Below are 16,731 nucleotides of genomic sequence, written 5' to 3'. Positions count from 1 at the left end.
CATCACTGCACAACATTATAGTTTCATTAGTTATAGTAACTATAAAGCTTGACTGACCTAAAGTACATTATTTATTACTCAAAAGTTTCTGGTATCTTTTTGTAAAGAATACAAAACTAGGGGCTGAAGAGATGGCTCAGCAGTTAAGAGCACTGGCTGCTCTTGCAGAGGAACTGGTTTGAATCCCAGCACCATACGGGAGCTAACAACCATCTGTAACTCCAGATCCAGGAGGTCATACAGCCTGTTCTGGCTTACGGAGGCACTGCATGACATGGGTGCACTTACATACATTCAGGCACAACATACATATAAATAAAAAGTTTAAAAAAAGAAATGAAATTTAAAAAAGAATATAAAACTAAAACACATCAATCAATTTGAACAGACTGCTCAAACAATGGCCAGCTGATCTAGGTACAACATCAATTTCTGATATTGACACACCTGACCTCAAATTACTATTCTTATTCAATAGCTTCTAGGACTGGCACAAATTATGCTAAATAATTGAGAGGTTAACACTGGATTCCTTTTTGGAAAGCCAGAGTTTCCAAATCTGACAAATAAAAGTAGTTACCTATTTTAAAAGTGTGTTGGGGGCTGGAGAGATGGCTCAGTGGTTAAGAGCACTGGCTGCTCTTGCAGAGAACCTGGGTTCAAATCCTAGCACCCACTAACTCCAGTTACAAGGGATCCAACCATCTCTTCTGACCTCCCAGGCACTGTATGACACGAATGCACCTACCTACACTTATACACATAAAATAAAACATTTAAAACAGTGTTTTGGATTAAATGGAATAATATAAAGTGCCTGGCACAGATTAAACATCTTATAAATAGCATTCACTATTATTACAGGTTTGCTTGGACCAAATATACATTTCATTACCATATTCAGCACTCCTGTTTTACTTTTTGCCACCAAATGCCTCTTTTTCCCTAAATAATAAATATCAGGAAATAATGCTTTTAATTTTTGTAAACACCATCTGAAACCCATTTTGAAAAATTTAGAAGGTAACAGATCAAATATATCTAAAATGAGATAAATGATTTTTGTAAAATTTAACTGTTAAATAACTGAGCTTAAAAATTGAGGTGAACGACAACATGCCTTTACCTACCTTGCTTTACACTTAGGGAAGTCATGGTGTTAACAAAGGAGGACATGATGATTGATTCATCTTCAGGACAAACAGAGAGATTCTGAAAAATAAAATGTACTATTAAAAAACATCTACTTAGAAAAAAAAATCTAGTTTGAATCATCAACAAGTGGACAGATAAAGAAACCTATATATCCACACTATGGAATAATTTTCAGAAATAAAATTATTTGTTTCATGTCATAAAATGAGTTTTAAAAATGCCCTACTGGGGGAAAGAAATAAAACTAAAAGATTATGAAGTATGATTCCATGTATATTAAAAAATTTCAGAAAGGTAAAACTATAGTGACAGCCAACCAATTGTTGAGAAATTTTTTGAGGACTCTATCATAAATGTGTACAAGAAAACTTTAAAAGAGGTTGAAAATGTTCTATGTGTCAAATGTGGTGGTAGTTATATGAATATACACTGGTCAGGATTGTGGGGGGAAAAGGGGGGCTGGAGAGTTGGCTCGGTAGTTAAGAGCACCTGGTACTCTTCTAGAGGACCTGGGTTCAGTTCCCAGCATCTACACTGTGGCTAACAGTCATTCAAACTCCAGTTCAAGGAGCTCTGACACTCTCTCTTGTCCTTCACAGGTACTTCATGACATGGGTGCACTTACATACATACAGGCATAACACTCATACACATAAAATAGAAACAAATAAAACAATTTTTATAAATGGGCACAAAAAAATACTAAAAATGGATGGCTTTTAATACATGCATATTATGCCTCGCAAAATTTAGGATAAAAAAACGACCCCAAAACAACCTTCCAGACATGACTGAGAACGTTTAAAGTGGTAGGGCTACGGACAAAATGAAACAGTAAACTTAAGAAAATGAGTATTTGGAGAGATAGGATATAGCTAAGCAGTATAGCTCTTTCCTAGTATGGGAAAGGTTCTAAGTTCAATCCACAGCACTTCAGAAACAAAAACAAGAAACTTACGTATTTAATAAAATGAATCTAAAGTAGATGTTATGGGGGGAAAAAACCACCATGGGCTAAGTGTGGTGGCACACATATTTAATATCAGGAATGGGAGGTAGAGGCAGGTGGATTGCTGTAAGATCAAGGCCAGCCTGGACTACATTAGTGATTTCCAGGTCAGCTGGCACTATGGGAAGACCCTCCTTCAAAAAACAAAACAAAAAACCAAAATAACAACAAAAAAACTTAAAACAAAAGCACAGTTTTTAAAAAGTAGATGCTTATCTCATAAACAAATACATACAAAATATAGTTTGAAAATATTAAGACCTACACAGCAATGTGAATATTCACGTCACTGAACTGTACACTTAAAAATGGTCAAAATGGTAAATTTTGTTGTTTATACAATAATAAAATATAAAAAGTAACACCTATAGCAATGAGCTTCATTAACAGGTTTATAATCTTACTTTTACATTTACATCCTAGCAAAAGGCTAAAAGCACCATGAATGTACTCTGTAAAAGATGGAGGAAAAGAGCTCAGACTTTGGTATTAAGAGTGAATGCTATCTCTGTTCTTTCTGTCAAACTAATCAAGTTATACTCTCCCTTTTCTTCACAATCAATCACTGTTATCTACTTTTACAGTTGTACTAACCTAATAAGATCACCATCAGTGGGCACAAAAACTTTCAGTATTAGCATTATTCCTGCTACTGCTATTAATCTTGCAAGATCCCACAAAGAAATGTTAAAATTTTCTCAGTATTAGTAAAACTCTATTTTACATAAAATACATCAATACATTTCAAGTGGTTTAAACATTTTAGTATGAGATCAAAATCTGTAAAACTTATTAATCAGTATCCAGAGCTACAACAGTGCCAAATTACATGAAACCAGAAGTGTGGATTTCGTTTTCCTATAACATGCTAATATGAATAAATGATAAATCATAATGATAGGCTGTAGCTTACCTGGTAATCAATAACTATTTATAAATAATATAGGCAACAATACTCTGGGTCTATAGGTAATCTAGACAGGAAGCAGCTGAGCTCCCTCTAGTGGATAAAGAAATAAATGAGTCAGGAAAACCCAGAGCTTTAGAGAATGTTTACTTCTTTCTGTTCATTAGGTTACAGTAATCTTAGACATCTGTGAGTTTATAAGGTCAAGCAAAATAAAATACTATTTTTATTAGTTTACTTGCAACAAAATTGAAGGAAATTTATACTAGGATGAAAAAGCCTCAAAGAAATTACAGAAATAAAAAGAAATTTTTATGAAAATCAAAGGCTAAAAACCAAAAGAGGAAAACACAAAATAAAAAATTTAGAAGATTCAAATGAATTACTGGTGTGGGGGATGGGGGGCAGGAAAGATGGTTCAGCAGGTAAGAGCACTAACTGCCTTTGCCAAGGACCCAGGGTTCAGTTCCCAGCACCCACACGGCTGCTGACAAATGCCCATTATCTCCGGTCCAGGTGGATCCAATCCGCTGGCTGGTCTCCAAGGGCATTCATTGCATACATGGGTGCACTTACAACATTCAGATCAAACACATGAAAAATTTAAAAAAAAAAATTTTTTTTAAAGGTTTTTGCTTTGTTTTTGCCTACTTTTATCTGTATCCATAGTCACAATCACAGTTCAGGCTCTCATCAGCTCTAACCTAGCCTCCTGCAGGAAACTGCCTTCTTTCTGGCCAGTTTCCTCCTGTGCCCTTTAGTAATGCTTCACCCACAAAAACCAGAATGAGCTTTCTAAGTTGTGATTTCTGACTACGCTCTTTTAAAAGGCACTCTGTAATTTGGTTAGTGTACATCGCCATCCTCAGGACAAACAACTGCTCTCTTCATTGTGTTTATTCTCAACTTTGAACAAACCTATCTGAAACACCTACTATCCTACACTAGAATTGTTTCCTCATCTGTAGACAATGATCTCTGACAAGATGTGACCATGGTTTATTTGTATTTCTACCACTTGGCACATGATTATAATTTATAAATGTGCACTGAACAAATAAATCAACTGTTGAAGAGATGGGAGGAAAGAACAAAAGGAGGACTACTGCGAGAGAGTTTTTACCTGTACAAGTTCATTGAGGACAACAGCATCAAAGCCAGAAAGGTACTGGACGTAATACCTCTGCATTACAGGCCCGTATTTCCTTACATGTGCTCTAAGTTCTTCCATGTAAAATATTAACTCAGCAATGTGCCTTTTAAAAAATTCAAGAAAAATATTTCAAAGAATAAATTCACTTTTATCAAAGAAAATAATTAAATACTTTTGGTATTCATTTTAGAACTTTTTCTCTTAGAAAGGGTATTAACATTTATTGTCAATTACTTCATGTTAAAATTATTGTACATAAAGAAAATCATGAAAAGAAAAATGCTAAAACTAAATACTGACAGCAGAAAAATCCAAACTGAAAATAAAATTTGGACTTTAATATACATCATTAAAATAAAACAGAGGTTAAAGAGTATTATTGAGATTTTTCTTCTTGCTTGTATTTGTATTTTCATTTATCTAACTAAGAGACTGTGGACAACTAAAAAGCAAGAGATTGCAAATGCCACACTGGTTGCAAGTCTATTCGATAAGGATTCTTATTTAAATGTTTTGTGCAGTAAATCATTTTGAAAAACAAATATAGGAAATATTACTGGGCACAGCAAAAAAAAAAAAAAAGTAACTTTGTTGTTACCTATTATACTAGAAATATTAAAAACTCCAGGTATTTTTTGCATTCTGCTTTATATCATCTAATGCTATATTACAAATATTTCTTCTATTACAAAGAGCCCCATAAAGTACTTAAAAACAATTTGCTTTAATACAAGTTCTCAGATTCCGTAATCTATAAATCAAAATAAACAGAAAATAAATGTTTTTCTAATGTGATTCACTTACTTATCTATAAAGTCATCTGCACTCTTCTTTGGCATGTTGTCTGCATGACGGAGTAGCCAGATAATTTCATCACGGGCAAAAGATAATGCCATGAAAACAAAAAGTGCCTATTAAAAATAAAAGTGTTTATTCAAAAATTAAAAACAAAAACTTATAGCTTTTCTCTAAATGAAAAGTCACTACCAAGAAATAACATTGGGTTATAATGTTATCAAAAAGACAGACCTCAGAGTACATATGAAGATGAGCCTGCACGCAAGCAATGAGGAAAGTACAGGGAAACTTGACACAGGGGTGTCAACTCAACATATTCATTCTTGGCTCGATGTAAAAACCCTTTATGGGGTTGGAGAGATGGCTCAGCGGTTAAGAACACTGACTGTTCTTGCAGAAGACCCAGGTTCAAAACCCAGCACCCACATGGCAGCTAACAACTGTCGGCAACTCCAGTTACAGCCTCTTCTGTCCTCCATGGGCATCGCACGACATGGGCGCACTTACTTACATGCAGGCATAACACTCATACACATAAAATAAAATTAAAAAAAAAACATTTTATGTAGTCTCTGACTCAAACTTTAGTCAAATTTCATTAAGAAATGCTTTTACATTGTTTCATATGACACATCAAAATTAAGAGTTAAACCAATTACCTTGGGGCCAAGCAGGCCAGGCTGATCAGAGAGGACAGTTGCCAGTTCTTTCAGTGCAGACCTTAAAAACTTGCGTCTTTCTCTGTGCATTGAACCACTATAGGGAAAGATATCATTATATTTCACCTGTGCTTCACTTAGGTGAAAAATGTAGACACGTGGAAAGATAAAACTGATACAGAATGACAATGATCTCAAACTGCATGTGATTTGCTATCTACATCTATAGAATGGTGTTTGTCTACTCTCTGCCTTACAGAAACACTAATGGATCAGATACATCTCTATTTCATCTTATAATTATGTAATATACATAACAACTAAGATTAGACATCAAATCATAAAATCTCATGAGAAAACTGGAATTATGTATAGGCCTTAAATACAGTAATTTCTATTTACTTGTGAGAAACAAAATAGGAGAAAGCCATGAGTTAACACACTTTCAGAAGTATACATTATTTGGGTCTGTGTGAGACAACATCAATTTTCATGATGTTATACAAAAATCAGCACAACTTACAAAACTTACTGCTACAGGGGTCACAGTTGCAATAGTAGGTAACAACTGGGACCTGCGAAATGGCACAGTGGGTAAAGGTGCTTGCTGTCAACCAGATGATCTGAATTTGAATCTCAGAAGCCACATGGTAGAAAAAAAGAACTGATACCTGTAAATTAGCCTGAATTGTACACATGCACTGTGGGGGAGAGAGAGAGAGAGAGAGAGAGAGAGAGAGGCATATTTTAAGACGGCATTTTCACAAACAATATTACTTACGCATGTGATACAGCTGCCTCTTTGCATTCTCTTATGTCATTAATACGTTTATTGTAGCTATGGATAGGAAATAGAACCATGTCAATCTTACTTTGAAAAATAATAGCAAAAAATGAAATACTACAAGTCAATATGAAATTATTAACAACAAAAATTAAATGACAGAGGTCTATCAACCAAAAACATCTTTTCCTAGCACCTCAGATGCTCAAATCAAATCTTCATAGAAAAAAACTTCATATTACAGTAATCCAAAAATAAAATGAAACTTCACAATGCAGGGTTTGTTTTAATTTTATTAAATTTTATTCCCATAAGCCCCAACAGATACACTAAAATTTTCTTCTGATGAAAGTAACAGTGATTTCCAAGTACCTAAAGTATTCAGAAGATGATCACTTTTGACTCAGTTTGCAAGTCCACGCATAAGCACAGAGAAATTATAAAGAATGTAGATAAGGGATCAACAGTAGTGACTCTGAATGTAGTTTTGTGGGAGAGAAAACTAAGGCAGCAAAGCATTTTGATTATTTTTTTTTTTTAAGACATAAGACTTGTGGGCTATTTCTACCTACTATTAAAAGACTTTTTAAATAAAAAATAATTAAAAGAAACAACATCAACATGAGTTTAAATGTGCCATTAAAAATATGAATAAGTAATTTCACAAATAGTTATAAAAACTCAAAATTCATAAAAAGAGTATCTTCCTGGCAACTTGGCTAAGTCACTTACATCACAGTAAATTTCAATTTATATATGTAAGATTTATATATCTAAGATTTATTCATTGAGCATATAATCATGAGATTTTGTAGTTAATAAGCTTTTGATAATTCATCTTTTTTTTTTTTGGTTTTTTTGAGATAGGGTCTCCCTGTAGCCCCATCTGTCCTGGAACTCACTATGTAGACCAGGTTGACCTTGAACTCACAGAGATCCGCCTGCCTCTGCCTCCCGAGTGCTGGGATTAAAGGCGTGCGCCACAACGCCTGGCTGATAATTCATCTTTTAAAGTGGACTGATTACACACACACACACAAAAAAAATCCACCCAATCAGGATAAAGACAACTAGTTTTGTAGTATCACTAGACTAAGTTAGACCATGCATAAGTTCACTGACTATGCATATGATACCTTGTATTTAAGTGATTCATAATGAAGTAATCAGTATATTAAGATATAATACAAATTTCATGATTTGAAATCTCAGTAAAATAAAATTTAAAAAGCAACTTGTCACTAATTCTCTTAATATGATTAACAGGTCACCTTTATTAAAGCATTAGACTCAGGATGACAGAATAGTGGTTGCTTGAGAAAAGAACAAAAAAGGAGGATAAAAAATGGCAGGAAAGATCAGAGAGAGGCACAAAAGAATGTTCTGGGGAAGAGAAAAATGCTCTACACATACTGATCTTGGTGATGGTCATACAGGAGGATTCACTGAGTCATATCTCCAAGAGTTATTTTTTCTGTTTGGAAACTTTAACTCAATGAAGTACTAAAGATGCATAGGGCAAATTCCTTTATCTTCTCCAAGGTAGTGGAGAAATTCTGTGCTTAATTTGTGCCTCAGGGTAATTCATATATATGCCCACTAAAATATAAGATATATACTGGCTCAAATTGTTAACATCAACACATTCCTATTTTTAAATAACTAATAAAAGCTTCATTTTGTCTCAGCTTGAAACATTGAATATGAAATATATGTAAATGCTAAGTGTGAATTCAATTTAGCTTTTCATATATTGGCTATGAGACCACAAGTGAAGAGAAATGAAGGTATTAAAAGACTAAAGAGAAAAAGAAAAGAAACGCTCACATTACACACAAATTTCAAGTAATTATTTGCCTTACAAAAAAATGAGTAAAAAATAAATCACTTGGTATACATTCTATTATCATGAAACATGATTTCCTATGTGCAGTGGTCTGATTTCTGTAATTGTTAGAATTAGTCCAATGAAATAGTTTTGATTGCTTTAAGTACTTTTAACAAGTTCACTCTATTCTTAACTGACACCTGTAAAGATTCAAAACTCTGAAACATGGTGCCTTCTTTCAGTATTATTTATGTATAAAACCATGCATGATTTACAAAAGAAGATAACTGCTTTCTAGAATACAAATTATGAATGGATAAGAATCCTTGCAAAAGTATTCTTACGATCATGATGTTGAAAAAGCAACTTCCTAAGATCAAAGTAAGTATGGGCTACATCTTCCTGCATAATGCAGGAACTTTAACCCAAAACCTATGTCACTTAAGAAAATTAATTTACTACCCTCTCCCTCAAAAGAGTAAAACTGAAAACAACATACCCTCGAATGTTTACAAATAAATCTTCTGCAGCTTTGTGAATGTGGAAAACTTCATCCCGAAAGAGAGAGAGGCAAGAGCTACTCTGAAGAGCTAGCTTCCAAAGGTTCAGTGCTGTAGCATCAGTATTCAGGATCCCATGGCACAAAATAAAGCCAACTTTAAAAAAAAAAGAAAAGAAAAGAAAAGAAAATCTAAATGCCGAAGTATTCCAAAGTTAAACTCTTCTGGTTACAATGTAAATTTCTAAGACACAGAAGTAACAATGACTGAACTGAGGCTCATAAGTACCTCATAATAAAATATGATGGGGACAACATTTTTCTTTTCTAATTATAATTTTCTCTACTCTGCAAAATTAGTTCTTTGAACCCAAGTAACAAAAAGAACAAAAACATCACTGTGAGTTTTAAACAAAAACATTTCAATACATTGAAACACTAAAGACAGTTTAAGCAAAAGATCAGAAATCATCAATTAACACATAATATAGTAATCATTAAAGTCATTAAAATAACTGAAAAAACAAACATTATCTACTTTTTTAAGTCATCCAAAGAAATGTTAGGGCAATATTAACACCTCATACCTCAGCAATTTCTTACTTACTAAATCTTTTCCAAACATCATCTCACATGATTATTCTGTATAGTACACAAAACCGGCAGTATCCTTCTTTTATAGTTGAAGAAGTGAAAGTTCAGTACTATTAAAGAGATCTAGGACAGGTAATCCCATGTATTTTCTCTTGAAGTCCAACACTCTTTTTTTTTAAACTGTTTTCTATTATATGAATTCTAAGAATGTCTTTTACCTTTTGTTACCTAACCTGGAAATCTTAAAACAAATGTATACTCTTGAACCTGTTGGTGTCCTCTCTAGATTTCTACACCAAGGCATGAGGTTTCATCTGTCATTCAGCATTTACTTAGTACCTACTATATATACACAAAGCTCTGTGCTGGGCCAGTTACAAAGTAACCCTGCTTTTGTTGTGAGATTTTCTTGATTCTCTATAGTTACTCCCATTTTTAAAACTGAAATCAAATGAGGCCACACATGACAACTAATCCTACTATTTAACCAAATTCTTCAATTACAGTCACAAGTATAAAGCAAAAACTAAGAATCACCTAATAACTAAATAAACTTAATACTTCAAAAGTTTTATCTTTCTTTTAAAAAATCATCTGACAGACAAAGCATACAATTGTGAATTATGCTGGGTGTGGTGGAGCACACCTTTGGTCCCAGCACATGGCAAAGGCAGGGGGATCTCAGTAAGTTCAAGGCCAGCCTGATCTACATAGTGAGTTCCAAGCCAGCTGAGGCTACAGGGATACCCTGTCTCAAAAAGACTAAATAAATAAATAAATAAATAAATAAATAAATAACAAATAAAACAAATTTTTATGAATATATTTAACAAAAAAATTGGTGTGCAGGTGATATGTGCTAGTAAATTCCTCCTCTTTCATATTTAAAAGTGTTACTCAAAGTGCCAGTCCATGAGATCAAGTATATAAATTGAGAGCACTCACTATCTGCAGTTATTTTTAAGTACAAATTTAATAATATCTAATTGTTAAAACAAATCTAACAAAACTGTGAGTTTCTATGTCTAATACTTTTTTTCTCAGAAGTAATTCACCTTCATTATTTTATTAAAGTATCACCAAAAAGCATTAAAGAAAATGTTCTTCACCATAATTGGAGAAACACTGTAAATTGATAAATCCTACTAAAAAATACTGTAAGCATTATGAAGCACTATTCAAATCAATTTCCTCTGGCAGTAAGCAGTGTGGGAAGAACACTGCTTGCTCATAGTTTGTGAGCTTCCTAGAAGCAGAAACGAGTATATTATCCCTCATGAATCTATCAAACTGCTAGACATGAGTCATTTGTTACATGTACCAAAGTAAATTAAAACCAAAATCCTTAACTGAATAGATATGATTTTTTTTTTTTTACGCTAAAAACAAGAACTTAGTGTTGAAAGTTACAGTGATAAAGCAAGACAATGTAGCTTGAGAGCTTGGGACTAGACGAGGCTCTTACCTGCCTGGGCTACTTACCAGGTGTGTGGCCTTAGCTTTAGACTCTTCACTGACACTGACTACTACTCTCTGACAAAATCAATGAGGAACAATTGAGGTGAAGCACATAGCTTACCACAGAGAAGCACAGAGATAAGACAAGTTGCCAGATGTTTTCCCTAAAGCTTAAAGCTGAGGGGTAATGCCATAACTAACCCATTTTACTTACAGATAATCCATTTCTCCATTGCATCCAAAGAGAGATATTCACAAGGCATCTTAAAAAGAGAATATACACATTTGTATATGCTTAAAAGAAATTCTTTAAGAATCCCCTATTTAGTCTCTTCCTCCTAAGAATTCTTTCTCCTTAAAACTTGGCTCACACACCACAAGAAATTGGAAAAGTTGGGTAAAAAATTTAACAATCTATATTTAAACCTGTAGGCAATAAAGGACAATGAGAACTGTGCAGTTTTACACTGCACACCCTAGACTTTAAAATACTGTTGCTAAATTGTCTTTATCTTCTGGGAAATGACAACGCTCCGATTTCTCAACGTCATTTTAAGAGTTTATGGTTTTCCATAGCATAAAATTTTAGTCAAGTGAAGAGATTCATGTGCCTGAATGCTCAACATCTCCTCCAAAATCGGTGGTCAGTGTGCCTTCCCCATAATATCTGTGTTCATATGCAGTGATGGCTGCAAAGTCTCTATACTTTTTTTCTAATTGGTAAGGTTTAAGGTGATTTAGCTTCTTTCTTTATACTTGTCTACATCTTCAATTTTTTGTACCATGGCAGAAACATTTTTCTTAAACTTTTACTATTTGTGCATGTGTGCATGTGTGTGTGTGTGTGTGTGTGTGTGTGTGTGTGTGTGTGTGGCGTGCATGCCACAGTGTATAACTGTGTGGAGGTCAGAAGACAACTTGCAGGAGTCAGTCCTTTCCTTCTACCATGTGAGTCCCAGAGATCAAGCTCAGGTTGTGTCAGGCTTGGTGGCAATGCCTCTAGCCACTGAGCTATCTTATGTGTTTGCCAAAAAAATTTTTAAGTTTTGAAGTTGAAATGCTATTTCCATTAATTTAACTTCAATTTCTGAGCTCTAAGAATAAGAAAATAAAACAGTATGACCTAACAATGTTTTACAATAATCCTCACTGACAGGATAATAACTTATAAAAAACTGCAACAACATTGCTTAAATTATATATTTTTTAAATAATGTATTTTCATCCAAACAAGTAAAATAGAACCATACGGTGTCAGACTGGGCGGGATTAAGCATTGTACTGGGTGCACTGATGAGACTCAACAACTGAGCATTTCTCCACTGGTCTGCTGAGAGATTCCTTCGAGGATATACCATCTGAAGAGAAATGAGTGCATCTGAAAGAGACTAATTAAAATAGAAAAAAGTAAGCTGAGGAACAAAAATGTTCCTTTTCCATTTAAATTTCAGCTATAGCTGCTATGCATTTCCAATCCTGCCCATCAAAACCCACAGAATCTAATTTCAACCAGGCTCCCAATGAGCTGGGTCACCATTCCTCTCCTCCAGACTTGTTTTCTTTTGCTTTTAATTCTACATAAACTCAGGGCACCAACTTTAATCAGGGAATCATGTTACTTTCTTAACTCTTAAAATGTATGGAAATCTTGAAAATCTTTATTTCTAAAGGTGTAGAGCTCAATTATCACCCTTCTGTAAACTTAAGCTCCTAATAGTTCTTACTAAAAGGAAGTGAATCTGGGATCACGAGTATGTGGTTTCTTGTTTTATCCTGGCGGGTGTGGGAGGGAGGGAGGGAGGGAGGGAGGGAGAGAGAGAGAGAGAGAGAGAGAGTGTGTGTGTGTGTGTGTGTGTGTGTGTGTGTGTGTGTTTTCAAGGTCAGAGAACACTACTGAAAGTTGTCAGTCAGTCCTCATTTATCTTTCAGCCTGAGACGGTCTGCTATTTGCTGTGGGCACTAGGCTAGCTGCCCTCGAGCTTCAGCGGATTCTCCTATATCTTCCTCCCATCTCACTGTAGGAGCATTAGATTATAGATGTTTATGGTATTATGCCTGGCTTTTACATGAGTTCTGGACATTTAAAGTGAGGTCCTCATGCTTGCATGGCAAGTGTTTTTCCGACTGAGCCATTTCCCTAGCCCACAACTAAGTGTTTTTCACTTGCTTGTTTTTGAGACAGGGTCTCACGTGTCCCAGGCTAGTCGCAAACTCACTAAGTAGCCAAGGATGACCTTGATCTTCTAATCTATCTCTACCTCCAGAGGTCTACTATTACAGGTGTATACTGTCAAGATCAGTTTACGGGAGTAACAGATGAAATCCATGGTTTTGTGCATGTTAGGTAAACACTCTTAACTGACCTACATCACCAGCCCTATGACTAAGTATTAAGAGAACTTTAAGTATTATATGTTTCTCCAAAGAATCCTTTATGAAAATCATATACTCTTAATAAATCTCTTAACTTCTATTTATTAAAGCCTTATTATAAAGACACTTACTGCTTCATCTCATATATTTCTTGCTATTTAAAAAGAATTTTATTAGGCCAGCGTGGAGGCGAACACCTTTAATCCCAGCATTCAGGAGGCAGAGGCAGGCGGATCTCTGTGAGTTCAAGGCCAGCCTGGTCTACAGAGTGAGTTCCAGGCCAGCTGGTGCTACAGGGAGACCCTGTCTCAAAAAGACCACCTCCAAAAAAATAATTTTATTATGTGTATGTATGTCTGTGTGTGAGTGACATGTTAAGTGTCCACAGAAGCTAGAAAATCATCAGATCCCTTGAACTATAGCTACAGGTAGTTGTCATCTAACATGGGTGGCTGGGAACCTACTGCCAAGAACAGTACCTACTTTTAACTGCCAAGCCATCTCTCCAGCCCCTGCTTCTTGCTTTTTTGTTTTGTTCTGAGGTAGGGTCTCACTATGTAGCCCTGGCTGGCCTACAACTCACTATGTAGACCAGGTTGGACTTGAACTCACAGAGATCTGCTGCCTCTGCTTCCAAAATTCTGGGACTAAACGGGGTGTGGTGGCACACGCCTTTAATCCCAGCACTCAGGAGGCAGAGGCAAGTGGATCTCTGTGAGCCAGCCTGGTCTACATAGTGAGTCAGGACAGCTGGGGCTACAAGGAAACCCTGTCTCAAAAAAAAAAAAAAAAAAAAAAAAAAAAAAAAAAAAAAACCCAACAAAACACTAAAGTGTTGGGACTAAAGGTACATAACACCATCCCAGCTATTAGTTGCCTTTTGACATAGCCACATATGAACTATCAGGGGAAAGAAAATTCAGGACTATGTCTAAAATTTTGAAAACCTGACCTCTGAAGTAGCAATCAGAAATCTCTAAAGTTCAACCACAATTCTGATGTAGCTTAGTTAAGACCGTTTTAAATTATGTGAAGCTCCTCTTTCTAAATCATGGCAGATGTATGACAGCCTTTCTATTAACACCACAACTTTGAGATTTCATAGAACATAAGAAAAAAATCAACATTAGAAACAACTGATGCAACTCAAACAATTTTCCTAGGTAATTATAATAGTCTATTATATACTGAACACTGTTGTAATCATTCTGTTCTATTTCCTTGGTTTTCTTTTTAAAAGAAGCAATATTTTCCTGACAGATTTTCTTTTTTAATCTGGACAGAGAACTTTAAAAGACTGCAAAACTTCCTTTAAGAGAGTTTCATGACTTACATAGGAAAAAAAAAAAAAAAACCCACACAAGATTAGAAAAAAATCAAACAGGTCAGAGAAAAAGAAAGGAACAGGAAAGACATCTGTAGGTGAGGTAAACCCACCCAAGTCAGCAATGGAGCTGACCTAGAAGGCTGGGTGTTTTGTCAAAGTGACATTTCTAAATGCAATATAAACACAATACTGAAGGTTTATACTTCAAAACTGATTATCATCTACTAGCTTTTTCATTCTCTTCCAAACTAATAACTCAACTAACTCCGAGATATAAAGAAAAATCTATGAAAATTTGGGGGTACAGGTTGAATATCCCTTACATTTAAATGTTTGTTTTCTATTTTAGAGGAATTTTTTATGTGTATTTATGTCATGTACATTTGATTCACATAACCTGAGAGTAATTTAGAGTAATTTGTACAACAGTTTTAATGTGCCTGTGTTTTCACTGCTACCTATTACATGAGGTCAGGAGAGTTTTCCACTTATTGGTATCAGAGGAATTTTCCATGTATGCTATCAGGCCAGTGCTCAAAAAGAAAATGTTTTAAACTTGGGACTTCTTAAATTTTGGATTTTCATATTAACAATGTTCAGCCTGCATAATATAGATATGCAAAGATATTAAATTGGATAAGTATCTTCAGAATTTTCAAGAGAGAAAAAAATTGGAAGAAAATTCTTATTAATAATTATGTGTCAAGAAAAATTACTATATTACACAAATATGATTATTTCAATGAACTTTAACAAAGAGAACAATAGACCAAGACTCTAATATTCTGATCTCAGTTCTAGTTCTGGCCCAATTGTTGCCAAGAGTCTTTACTCTCATACTTTCCAGTCCTCAATTTTTACCTATAAATGGTGAGGGTGGATGAGAAACCTAAACATTTCCTGAAGCAATTAAGAAGCACATAGGTGTATGACCAGGCTTGCTGCAGGAAAGTTACATTGGCAAGATTCCTTACAGTTAGAATTCTTTCATTAAGGAATATTTTTCAATGTATCTTAAAAGAAAGACATTTCACCAGGCATGGTGGCGCACACCTTTAATCCCAGCACTCGGGAGGCAGAGGCAGGCGGATCTCTGTAAGTTCAAGGCCAGCCTGGTCTACATAGTGACCCCAGCTAGGGCTACAGAGACCCTGTCTCAAAAAGAGGAAAAAAAAAGAAAAAAGAAAAGACATTTCATATTCTTTCCACAAAGCTGTCATCTTTTTCTTATCAAGAGATTTTGATACAATATAGTTAAAATTGATTCAACACTATGGATCTAAACTCTTCTGATGAAATACTGTGTACCTAAATTCTTTTAATGAAATACTATGTAGCTATACTCTTTTGATGAAGAGATTGCTTCAATTTTCATAACAGCCATATGGGTAGCTGCTACGTTGATACTATTTTTAACCAAAAAGAAAAATTGAGGTACAAATGAAGTTGGTTAAATAACTTATACAATAATACAGAGTATACTGACAGACCTGAGATTGCAACTTAAGGAAACTAATGACAAGAGACAGTCTCAAATACTGTACTACACACAAATACTGTACTGAATTTAATAAATATAACAAATCAATATATTTGCGTCTCTACTGTCAAGCTAAATCAGTTCTCTGACTCACACTAAAATCACAGTTATTTATATCCCATTACAAATTTTCCCCCCAAAGAAGTTGATCGCTTTAACTACCCAAGCCTAAGTGATCTCTTAAATGTATTGTAGCACACCTGAAAAACAGTTCTTACCTTGCTATGGGGTACAAATTCTTCCATCATCTTTTTTAAAGGGTTTTCATAATCCACAATCATCTGACCAAGGCGTGGGTATTCTCGGTCACTTAAAATACACATATTAAATTTCAATGAGTTGTATGCCATCAAATTGAGAATTATAGAAACATTTTTATAATACTGCTCTACCTTGCTCCATGGGTCATTTCATGTGCATAGTTGTATAATCCAATGATTGCCTTCCTTTCTTCAATTCGAGACAGCAGTATCATTAATGTTGTATACGTTATAATCAAATCTAAGTAGTTCTTTGTTAAATCGAAGTTCACAGTCTAGAAAAAAATCAAGTTCAACTCCTTCCTGTCAAACTTTAAAACACAAAAATCTACATAACAGCTACTGAAAACTAATACTTTTTCTATAATTATTAATTTTACCCCATTT

General features: G+C 34.6%; 1 protein-coding gene across 2 annotated transcripts in view; it reads right to left on the bottom strand.

The window, feature by feature from the left end:
* LOC103729865 (nck-associated protein 1) overlaps positions 1–16,731 on the bottom strand; it is a 79,931-nt gene that overhangs the window by 29,962 nt on the left and 33,238 nt on the right. For both annotated transcript variants that reach the window (XM_029561047.1, XM_029561048.1), the window contains 10 exons: positions 16,477–16,619; positions 16,303–16,393; positions 12,095–12,232; positions 11,059–11,107; positions 8,793–8,949; positions 6,463–6,519; positions 5,682–5,778; positions 5,029–5,135; positions 4,195–4,327; positions 1,131–1,212 (listed from right to left, as the gene is read on the bottom strand). In XM_029561047.1, the coding sequence (XP_029416907.1) occupies positions 1,131–1,212; positions 4,195–4,327; positions 5,029–5,135; positions 5,682–5,778; positions 6,463–6,519; positions 8,793–8,949; positions 11,059–11,107; positions 12,095–12,232; positions 16,303–16,393; positions 16,477–16,619 (1,054 nt within the window). The remainder of the gene's footprint in view (positions 1–1,130; positions 1,213–4,194; positions 4,328–5,028; positions 5,136–5,681; positions 5,779–6,462; positions 6,520–8,792; positions 8,950–11,058; positions 11,108–12,094; positions 12,233–16,302; positions 16,394–16,476; positions 16,620–16,731) is intronic.

This window comes from Nannospalax galili, unplaced genomic scaffold (assembly GCF_000622305.1).
Source record: "Nannospalax galili isolate Female #2095 unplaced genomic scaffold, S.galili_v1.0 scaffold892, whole genome shotgun sequence".
NCBI classification, from domain to species: Eukaryota; Metazoa; Chordata; class Mammalia; order Rodentia; family Spalacidae; genus Nannospalax; species Nannospalax galili.
This window is presented reverse-complemented; position numbering and strand designations above follow the sequence as displayed.